The 12,114-nt window shown below is 31.6% G+C and overlaps 1 protein-coding gene across 1 annotated transcript in view; it reads right to left on the bottom strand.

Moving 5' to 3' along the window:
• LOC143075631 (transient receptor potential cation channel subfamily M member 8-like) overlaps positions 1-11,670 on the bottom strand; it is a 40,867-nt gene extending 29,197 nt beyond the window's left edge. The window contains exons 1-9 of the mRNA XM_076251119.1: positions 11,566-11,670; positions 9,929-10,253; positions 9,069-9,178; positions 8,735-8,823; positions 7,432-7,598; positions 6,687-6,869; positions 5,961-6,164; positions 958-1,141; positions 260-422 (exon numbers count right to left, since the gene is read on the bottom strand). Coding sequence (XP_076107234.1) covers positions 260-422; positions 958-1,141; positions 5,961-6,164; positions 6,687-6,869; positions 7,432-7,598; positions 8,735-8,823; positions 9,069-9,178; positions 9,929-10,225 — 1,397 coding nt within the window. The 5' untranslated portion in view covers positions 10,226-10,253; positions 11,566-11,670. The remainder of the gene's footprint in view (positions 1-259; positions 423-957; positions 1,142-5,960; positions 6,165-6,686; positions 6,870-7,431; positions 7,599-8,734; positions 8,824-9,068; positions 9,179-9,928; positions 10,254-11,565) is intronic.
• Positions 11,671-12,114: the final 444 nt, after the last annotated feature.

Raw genomic sequence — 12,114 nt, 5'->3', positions numbered from 1 at the left:
CCCTAACAAGATAAGGGACGACATCAAAAGATCGATGTAGGATAAAAAACTTAAATCGAATAGTTTGGGGGTGGGGGGTCAACATTGCTGCAAGTTTTGTTAATCTAAAATCGATTTTACATATATCCATATAGGTAAATCAATTTTTCCCAAATTAAGTTAAGAAGGGGGTAGGGGGGTCAGCGAAAAAACTATGTGAATTAAGTTTTTTATCCTACATTGAACTTTTGATGTCGTCCCTAATGAGAGATTTATTTACCCCCTTTCTGGATTGGTGTAAGCATACACCAGTATGTCAGCAGCTCTACCAGTACCCTCACACAAGATAACAGGAATATGTTGTCCCAGAGAGGTTTTAGCATCCTCTATAGCATCCCGACCTCCTTCTACTACAATCAATACAACTGGTATCCCCTCTCCTCCTGTTGAAAAAATACAAAGCATAGGCAAAAAATTCAACAGTCTTCACAAGAAAATGTCTGTACCATTTAGATTAAGAAAGATCACAAATAATTTATTTATTGTAAAACTGTTAACTGTAAGCTTTGTTTGCTTTTTCTTTAAAGTCCACAGTCATTGATGAATAATTGCAGCATGTCAAATTATATCACAAAAATAAGGTATGTTATGAATATGATACACAGCAACAACAAATAATCATTGAATTACAGGCTCCTGACTTAGGACAGGCACATACAAAATGTGGGGGCTTTAAACATAAGGTTGTTTGGTGTAAAGTTTTTTCCAAACTGAACAGTTTTGTTATAAGCCATAAAATAGATATCACCCTAAACATGTCATCCATAGCCTTTTATCTATAACTGTACAGCATCAGTTTTGCTCATTGTTGAAGACTATACAGTGACCAGTATTTTTTTTACATTGTACTGTAATGGGTTCCTCTTTGGCAATCATATCACAAATCCCAAACTGACAACATTCAACATTTATTCTTACCATGTTCTATTGGATCAGACAGTTTCTTTTCAAATCTAGCTCTAAATTTAGCCACACCCCTGTACAAGTTTCTGTATCCATCATCAACAAAGATGAAATGTGTATGATCTGAATTCAGCGGCACTGGTTTTGCATGTTCTATAACATTACTGGTTTTGTATTCAGCTATTTTATCAAACTTTCCCTGAAACATATAAGTTACAACACATATGTAATAAGGGGCCTTGAAGGCATATAGGTATAAGTTATTCACCTACTGTCGTGACTAGCCTGTCAGCATAACTTTTGTTAGGGGGTCACTGTTTGGTCCAAATCTTAACTGACTAAGATTGCCAGTTTTCAATTGCAGATATTACTGATTTTTATCAATGTTAATTCATCTGATCTATTAAAATGTACCTTTTCAAAATTTTATTACTGTCATTTAAAAATATCAATAATTCCCCCAAAGTATTTTAGGGATCATTTCATATTCAATTTACTTATATCATTCAACCAACAATTGACTATGGCTGTCACAAATCTTGGTTAATGACACAGTCCATGTGGAACCAAAGTTCTTTTCTTGGATTGGCATTTACTATCAAGCCAGAGATGTATACTTTTAAAATAGTATTTGTTCATCAATAATAGCTAATTTATGTAAATTTGAACACAGGAAAAAAAGTACAAATGTAGTAATGTAAAAGGACAACTGTATGTTAATTTCTTATTCACTATTTTCAAATTCAAATATGATAACAGAAAATCAAAATAATAACTTCTAAGCTACAATGTATTCTCCAAGAAATTAACTAATATAATAATCTTTCGTTTTTATTTTTGTAAACTTAAAAAAATTATTTGAATTTTTGAAGCAACTATCAAATATGCAATAGAAGCAAGAAGAAAAAAACAACTTTAATATCCTTCTAAAGCAAAATCCTACCAATGACCACAAGCTACTATTAAATGAGCTTTCTGTGACAAGATTTGATATAAGATGTTAATAGGAGACAAATTCTACATGGGCATATAATAATGGAAACCATGTCATGATCATATTATAACATTGTATAGAATTTACTAAAAATTTTGAGCTGAAGAATGCTAGAGGGTGAGGGATTTTCTTACTGTGTTGAATACTCATTGGTGGTCTTGTGATGTTTCTTCTCTTTGGTTGGGTTGTTGTCTCTTTGACACATTCCCTATTTCCATTCTCAATTTTGTTATAGGTGTCATACTACTAAATGATAATGGGATATAACTTAATATCAACTTGAGTAATTTAATTTAAAAATTGATCAATGACCTTACAAATAGCAAATGAAAATGTTGCAATATCGTCTCAGGATACAATTTTGTGTATCACCTTTTGTATCACACTCATGGCTGTGATATGAGAAATATCTCCTTTTGTAGACGAAACGAGCGTCTGGCGTCTATACTAAATTTAGTCCTGGTATCTATATGAGTTTATTCATGCTAAAAATTGAAAACAACATGCCAAAACCATAAGAGAAATTATCTTACCATTTTGACTTTCACCTGATTGTCCTAGTAATAAACATATGTATCATTTAGAAATTTTAGAGACTATTGATTTCCCCTCTTAGATCTGTTAAAGTGGCTATTTTTACTTAGAATATTGGCAAGTCCTGTTTGTGTTTGTCTTAAATATTTGACTACATGAATTATTATAATAGCATCATATTTAAACTTTTGTTTTGTTACTTCTTACAAACCCTCAATTTTAAACCCTCAGTTATGGAAAACTGAAAAATAAAGTATTTCTGACAGAAATTTTATTCGTTCTTCTTTAGAACCGATTTTTTTCGTGGATTGAGAAAAAATAGAACTTTTGTGAATATTTGATTTCATAGATTTATCAAAGAGTCCATGACAGCTTATAACAAGAATGTGTCCTCAGTACACGAATGCCCCACTCACACTATCATTTTCTATGTTCAGTGGACCGTGAAACTGGGGTAAAATCTCTAAATTTGGCATTAAAATTAGAAAGATTATATCATAGGGAACATGTGTACCAAGTTTGAAGTCGATTGGACTTCAACTTCATCAAAAACTACCTCGACCAAAAACTTTAACCTGAAGCGGGACAGACGGACGAACGAACGAACGGACGAACGAATGGACGGACGGACGGACGAACGGACGCACAGACCAGAAAACATAATGCCCCTCTACTATCGTAGGTGGGGCATAAAAATAAGAATGTGTCCGAAGTACATGGATGCCCTACTCGCACTACCATTTTCCATGTTCAATGGACCGTGAAATTGGGTAAAAAATCTAATTTGGCATTAAAATTAGAAAGACCATACCACAGGGAACATGTGTACTAAGTTACAAGTTGATTGGACTTCAATTTCATCAAAAACTACCTTGACCAAAAACTTTAACCTGAAACGTGCACGTTCATTTTCTATGTTCAGTGGACCGTGAAATTGTGATCAAAAGTCTAATTTGTCTTTAAAATTAGAAAGATCTTATCATGAGGAACATGTGTACTAAGTTTCAAGTTGATTGGACTTCAGCTTCATCAAAAACTACCTTGACCAAAAACTTTAACCTGAAGTGGGAAAGACGGACGCACAGACAAACGCACAGACCAGAAAACATAATGCCCCTCTACTATTGTAGGTGGGGCATACAAATAATACTTTGTTGAACATTTTAGTTCTTGGTTTACCTAGTTTGTTTATATACCCACATGCACATTATCAATGAAAACTGTCAATCCACAAATGCTAATGAATCCACAGTTAGAGGAATAATATCAAATACCAATTCAAAAAATATGCTGAACAATAGTGAAAATATATCTGTATTAGTAGTATAATTCTGAGATAATTATGTTACAAAACATCTAGAAATCAATTTAACAAACAAAAATTAATAATGGAAATTATTCATTTGTTTTATATTATTAGAATAAAAGACTTAATACACTAAAAAGCAGTGTCATTATTATTAATACAAAGGTGAAAAATGTGAAAATTTTTTGCACAATTTTAACTAATTTAAGTATTTTTTATGTTTTTTTTAAAACTACATCTTGGATTTGCCCCTGTTCAAGGCACACCACAACTCAGATATTCTTAGAAACACATCCTTGATGTGTCCAATTCGTCAAAAAAAAGGATACTCTTACAAACCAAGGGAAGTTTGAAAAATAAAGGAATTTTATATGAGTTGTGGTTTGCCTTTATTCATTATTTTGCATGTGTATGTTAATGATTTTTTAAAAGTCGTGAACCAGATAAATTTGAAGAAGTCTAATCAAGATATTTCTTCTTTATTCTTCCCTCCATTATCTGGAGTACCACTATTTTTTTAGTGTTATATGGTTTAGTAACAATTATAGTAAGCAACTGTGTGCGATGTGCAGGAAACAATTTAAAGTAAGAAATGTTCGGTGCACAAATCAGTATAATTATTTTTGCCTATAACTCAATTGTTCAACTTAAAGATACTGGTATAAAGGATATCAACACTGCCTGGCATACTGACGACCAAGCTAAAACTCACAATACCTGATTGTCACATCCAATTGTAAATTAAGGATTCTATCCCAGCAACATGCTCAATGTAAAAAATGAAGAATGTATACAAGTACCATTAAAGTAATTAATTATGTAGTTCACTATAAAATGTGCAGTGATCTTTTCCATCACCATTTTATATACATTTGGACTGTCCATTTAAGGCACCCATGCTATTCAATAATGCACTATACTATATATGTACAACACGTCAAATGTCTATACACTGGAATTTACTAAAATCTAGATGCATCTCATGTGCCACCAAGATATCAATGTAACTATCCCAATCTGTTACACAGAATATAGGTTCTTACTTTCTACTGTTTATTCTATGCCAATAAGCACATCTTTGTAGGTACTTTTCATAAGTAGCCTGGCACTGCACCAGTGGACTTATTAGTCCTACTTCAATAAAACAACACATAAAATTGAATTAGGAACATAAAATATATTAACGTTCAAAGACTTACTTTATACTGAATGGGTAGAAAGGCGGCCCATTTCCATTAAATGAACTATTCAGTAACACTATTAAAAAGGGACTACTACATATAATAATGAAGGCATGTTTGGGTTATTGAGACGAGCAAAATTTTGATTGGACTCCAGGAGGGTAACCCCCTTAGGTCACAAGGTGTATTTTTAGAATTACGTGGGCAGACATTTCAGTCTGGACTTTTTTGTATAGAACATTTCCGTCAAAGGACATTTCTTTTTCAAGACATTTCAACCAGCTGAATAAAAACATTTTTCTAAAAATAAAGTGTTGTACTTATTGTCATTGTTATAGAATTTAGTATTGAAAGAAGAAGATTAGACTTTTCTTTCTAATTAAGCTCTGACATAAAATAAGCAAGATTTAAACTTCTTTGTTAACAAAGGCTGCAGTATTTTCATTTTAAAGCAAATTTGTTTTAAACATGGAATGCTACCAGCAAATATATGAAGCCTCACACATATATCTCATATACCCCAAATACAAGGTATGTCCTCTCTTTTCATTACCTAGTCTATTTTGGCTGACCCTGTGTGTTTTCCTAAAACAATATCATAATTCTAAGATTAAATATAACTATGAGAAAATCATCTAATCAGAAAAAAAACTTCAATGCAAATGCAAGCAATCCATGCATGTATTCCTTTTCAAATTTGAAGCTATTTCTACTGTCAACATTCAATAACAGACAACATATATTCCTTTTGAATACTGTTGATTCATTTTTATTCATTTGATACCAATTTTCGTGGATTTTGTGGGTACAGGTTAAACAGGAAATTAAATGTTCAACAAATAACAAATTTTCTATAGGCTTTGTATTCAGACCTCAGCAAAACCACGAAATTAAATATCCACGAACATACAAGTTTACCTTTATCCACGAAAAATTGGTACCCACGAAAAATAAATCAATCAACAGTGTATTTTAAATGTGATAAATCAACTATAAAATTTACCTGTACATTAATATTATGATCTGTCAAGACATGTCTATTTTTAACATATCCCCATGGAGCTATTCCAATACAACGTAGAACATGGGCAAATCTGTCTTTATACCATTCGAATGACTGGCCTTCTCTCACTGCTAATCCTACTTCCTTCATTACTCCCATATTGAATCCTGATGTTATCAGCCAAGCATTTGTAGTCTGAGAAGCCTGTAAAATAATAAAAATTTGTAAGGGTTTCACGGAACCCAGTGTCTTGCCTACTTTGCTGTTAGTTGCAGGCTCAGCCTAAATTGTGAAAAAAATAATAAAATGTTTCCTCTAAATGCTATCATTTGGTTGTAAGAAGCTTCTGTTCAAGTTTGGTAAAAATCCAGGATAGTTTATGAATCTAATAAATGTTTCAAAACTTTAACTGCAGACTGTATGTTATGTTAACTGGAAGAAAAATAAGTCAATTTATAAGTAATATACGGAAAAAACAGGAAATAAATTTGTACAGAATTTTCCTTCTAGATTATACCTTTTAAATTGACCATAACCAAGCTTCTGTCAAAGTTTGGTACAAATCCAGAATAGCTTAAGAAAGTTATTAAAATTTGAAAAGCTATTAATATATATCCTTGGTCCTTTGTTGTTACACAAAATAAGGTTGATTTTCATATTGCACAAAAGTGACTAAATCCCTCAAAATCATAGCTTAAACCCTGACAAACAGACCACTATACTTACTTTAATTAGACCAGACTGGAATGTTTCCCTCATTTTACCATTCAGCTTGAAGTTTTTAGCACCACCAACAACAGATATAATCAGACTAGGCGTATTTGGCTCCATTATTCTCCAGTGGTCCTTCATAAGCTTAATAGCCAGGCCAACTGAATCTGGTTGTTCTTCATCTTTTAAACGTAAGTACTGGAACAAATATTCAATGGATTTATTAAGAAATGGTGTCTTTTGTTATTGCACAGAAACTGTTGGTAGCCTCCTACCCATGTGCTATACCATTCAATAATCAAATTTTTTTTCAGAAAACCCAATCAAAAATGTATTTTGCAACATACCTTTTTCAGGTTTTCTTGCACCATTTGATTATCATGAACAAAAAGTTGCCCTACCTGTTGTCCTAAGCAAAATTCCAAGTATGGGAATACAGGTAATAGGTATCTGACAGATACAAAAAGTGCTTACATCTTGTACATATGCATGTTACTGGTCATTATTGCCAAATTGTATGATCAAACATGGAATCAATCATTTTAAAAATATTGGCAAAATGCGTACGGTAATATAAATATTTAGTTTATAACAAATATTTTATTTTGTTTTGAAGTTACTGATAAAAAGTGCATTTGAAAATACTGAACCAAGATGTTTTTTTTTGTTCCCTAGTAATGTGGCGTTGCTATCATGTTACCAATTATACCACATCTTTTTTAACTTCTTTTTAAGAATTGAATTTTCCTGGTTAAAGTACCTTTGCAGGTTTCATGCCACCAACTTGTTCCATACCAGTAAATTTGATTTTGCCAAAAGACGTTGTATTTTTTACTTTTATAGCCTGATCAGCTTTCCATTCCAAGGGAGGGAACTTTTCAGGAGGTTTAGATCCAAGGTTGTTGGGATTAATAAAAGGCTTTAAATCTGTAAAACATGATAAATGACATTAACAATCTTCTAAGCATGTATGGTATAATCAATATCTATGTTTTTTTATTTAGCATTATTTTTCAGTTTTACTGAAATAGTTCAGTGATGCTTTTGGTTGTTAAAATCAGAATATCCTTTTTTTAATGTATGAGGTACTCAACCATTCACCCCATACACTAAATACCTAAATATCTATAAACTTCTATAAAAATTTGCTTTTTTCTTTGATACAAGACATGTTAGATTGGAAAGTCATGAATTTTTTAATGTAGCAACTAACACTCCATTTGTTTGTTAGAAAATATGTATTTATTAACTATCGATAGCACATGGGTTTGTTGTTATATTGGGAACATGTGTTTATGTTTACAATAATATTTAAATTATTTTAGCATAACAATAAGTCACCTTAACAAAGTTAAGAGTTTAAAGTTCTTTGTATGATAGCACGGACTGGTCATTCGTGGTAAAAGTTAACATTGAAAATACATTTTCATAACTTGACCATTTGAAGCTCAGTCTTAGTGCAGTGAAATTCCCCCCCCCCTCCCCCCCCCCCTGTGTACATGTTTTGTATAAGCTTATAATATTGTAAATGCATTATGTTTTTTCTGCAGATGTTAAAAAGAACATTACGAAAATATGGTTTTGTGATATAAAATTTTCTATTTCATTATTTTTCATTGTAGATATGTTTGTAAGACATGTATGCTGCAGTGGTCTTAGTGTGCTGGCAAAGTGATTTGAGGAGAGTTGAATTATTTGATAATAAAACTTTGCTGCACTCGTCTAGGCCACCTGTTTCCCATAGATATGTGTTTGAGTTTTTGTTCATAAATACTTTATTTGCGTTTGAGGGCTTGAATAAGAAATAATTTCTTATTACCGGTATGTTTGAAATCCATTTAATGAATTACAATGGATGATTAAAAGTTATTCATAGTTGGTACTGTTTTAAATACATAATCATTAATGTTCCATTCCTGTGTTCCTAAATATCTATTCATGTGTTTATAAATACCATTTACTGTGTTTATAAAGATTTGTTCAAAAAGATTAATATTAAAACTGTAGGTTACTATATTTAGTAGTAAAAAAAATGTACAAGTCCTTATACATGTTAAACATACCAGCTGGAATTAGGTTTCCAAAGTTACGTTTTCCTACTGGTGTAAATTCATTTGGAACATGGTTTTTCAAAATTTCTCCACAGTGACATCTGAAAAATAAAATAAATTCAGATTTAAATAAAATTAAAATATTTTTAATCTGGTCAAGCATTGGTTCTTTTGTCATATTTTTTTGTATTTTCTATCAGATTGTTGAAAGAATTTGTTGTTTGTCATAATTTTAATGAAAATATATAAATGATAATTTTGTGCACATTTATACCAATTACATGTACATACTTCAATTATATTAATGATAATTTTGTGCACATTTATACCAATTACATGTACATACTTCAATGCCTCTGTCTTCTCTATTTTTTGTTGATTTGGTGCAGGAACAAATTGTTGACATTCTAACTGCTTGAAGTTTTGTCTGATGAACGCAATATGGTCCAACTTTTGCTTAAAAGACAAAAATAGTTTTCTTCTTAAATTATTCAAAAACTTGATAAATAATATAAAGAGCCAAACCCCTATCACATGTTAAATACAGCTATAAAATGACCATTTCATAAAAAAAAACACATTCTAGCACCTGGCCTTATCTTTGTAAAAAAACAACAATAAAAAAAACAAATACAATGAGAGATCCCGAAATTTTCATAAGTGGGGGCCCACTGACTGCCTAAGAGGGGCCTGCTCTAGTCATGCTTCAATGATCGATTCCCTATATAATAAACATAATTATTTCCACAAAAATCAATTATTTCCATAGACTTGTGACACAAACAAAGGGCACACTCCATAATGTCATGATACGCAAAATAGTTTTACAAAAAAAAAAAACGGCTTTTGTTTATCTTTTGAATAGAATAAGTTAGGTATGTCATTATGTCAGTCTGTCCAAAGAATAGAAAATTAATTCCAAAGAAATCAAAATTTTGAGTAAATGTCTCAAATTTAGACCCTCTTTAAACTCTAAAAGTAGCACACAATGGTATTCCTTTTATAACATATCTTAATTAACTAAGTAAAACATAACTTGTATGCAATTTATCTTTGTAAAAAATCACTGTAGAATCAAAATGTATCCGATGCATTTAAACATGTTTGTAGGGCCCCAACTCTCTCAGTTTACATGGTTCCTCTATGACACAGACCCAAAGTTTCTGTATATTCTGTGATTTCATCATGTTCATACATGTTAACTACCTTCTCAAAACTTTTGTCCTCCTGATCAGAATTCATCATTTTACTGAGTGGTACCCTTCCCATTAGAGGTACTTTCTTCCTCATGTCTGAAAATCTAACATCCTCTAATGTAAGTCTCTCTTGTGTTCTAGCTCTGCGCTCATCAATTTGATCTCTTGTCATCATCAGCCGTGAATTTGTTCCACCTCCTGTGTCAAACTGTGATGGAGAGCTGAAGTCCTCCATTCCAAATGCCTGTAAGTTCCTGCCAGTAGGGTGTATCTTTGATTCCATCAGTTTATTTCCAATCCCTGCCATCTTGAGTCTGCTTAGTTTTTGTATTCACCTAAAACAAAATTTACCATAAGAATAGCAAAAATCTTGCTACACAATAGAGGCATTAAAAACATCATTCACCCACCCCTTAAGTCTTAAGATAATCAGTGTATAAGATTCAAACTTTCTCCAATTTAGGCCTAAATTAATATATTCTTTGTTTCCCCAATCCTGACCCTGCCAAGCCAGGTGTGGGAAGGTTACGGCAGGGAAATATATTTTTTTTTACAAAGCTCGAGCAATATCAGTCAATTCGACAAGCCTGAAAAACAGAAATGAATAAAATAATATTTGTCTTAAGGTTTGACAATAAAATTTTATGAATCACACCATTTTATCAGCTTAGGTCGGGATTGGGGAAACGAACAATATTTTATTCTAGGACCTAGAAGAAATCAAAAGTCTGTTTTATATGGTATTCAGCAGGCATTGCACATTTCAAGTCATCATCATGCATGAAATTTATTGTGATGTGTCTTGTGAAACACAACCAAAGGAATTTAATATAACAATTATCATGTTTATTAAAATCTTAATTATATTATAAAGATTTTCAAAATCAATACATATGTTTTTAATGGTACGAATTCAGTCATTGACAGTGAAAGGAGTTGACTGTTTATAGTGACCAGTACAAGTTTGCAATGGTACAAGTTAACTTGCTTCCTGGAAAAATAAGGACCATTTATACATGTTATATGTTTCCTTTGTGTTTGGTATGTGTCTAAAAGTATTAGGCCACAAGACTTGCTTTTGTTTTGCCTCTCTCTTTCTCTTTTGACAGTATTAATATAATAGTATTGAGAGGGGATAGAACCTTTATCGGGTCTCCAGGATCGGTGTTTTTAAGCTCGGGATTTCATGATTGACCCTTTTGGGATCAGGGAAACCTTTCTTTTCGAAATTTCTGGACGTCATGATTTACTTTATTTAAATTCAGGACCTCAGGATTTCGTTTTTAAGTCTGGGATTTCAGGATCAGGAACCCTCCTATCCCCTCTTACATGGAGCATTGTCAGGTACATTTTGTATTTAAGCCTAACCACATATAAAAATAAATCATTGAATGCTTAACTTTGTATACATGTATTGATTGAGCACATACTAGTTGTAAAGTATACCAACTTGATATGTACAGTGTAAGTGGAGTCCACAGTGTTCGCCTGTCTGTTCATACTTTGCATTAGCTGATTTCATCATGTGAACACAAATATAAATTATCGGACTTGTTATTGTTTTAGCCTTCTGTAGGGATAAAAAATGAATGAAATGTTCTAGAGTTGATTAAATACTTAGGGAAGCTGTAAGATTGAATTCATTACCTGGCACAAGATTACATCTTAGGTCATTTTACTAAGAAAGGGTAGACAAGATCATGAAGATGATAAACACGGCATGAAGAGACAACCGGAAGTTTACAGTGCTGCTAGGCGCTGCTAAATCAATACAGGGGAGATAACTCTAAAAGTCTTATAGAAAGATTAATCCAATAATCAGTATTTTTTATAATATTTTTTTTACAATGTTATTAAACCTTCGAATTAAGACAACTTATAAATTTTATAAAGAAAATGATTTTAAATCTAGATCATTTTAAAACCAAGAGACTCACCTAAAATATCAACTAATGGCAAGCTGCAGTGGACAAAAAGAGCTATTTTCTAATATCAAAAAATCATTTTCCAATATTATAAAATCATTTTCTAATGTTAAAAAATCATTTTTTAATATTAGAAAAGAAAGAAAAAAAATTCTTTATATTAGAAAATGATTTTTTAATATTAGAAAATGATTTTTAATATTAGAAAATGATTTTTTAATATTAAAAAATGATTTTTTAATATTAGAAAATGAATTTCTAATATTAGAAA

The sequence above is a fragment of the Mytilus galloprovincialis genome, chromosome 5 (genome assembly GCF_965363235.1).
Source record: "Mytilus galloprovincialis chromosome 5, xbMytGall1.hap1.1, whole genome shotgun sequence".
Taxonomy (NCBI): Eukaryota; Metazoa; Mollusca; class Bivalvia; order Mytilida; family Mytilidae; genus Mytilus; species Mytilus galloprovincialis.
Note: the sequence above shows the minus strand (reverse complement) of the source record. Positions and strands in the feature narration are given on the sequence as shown.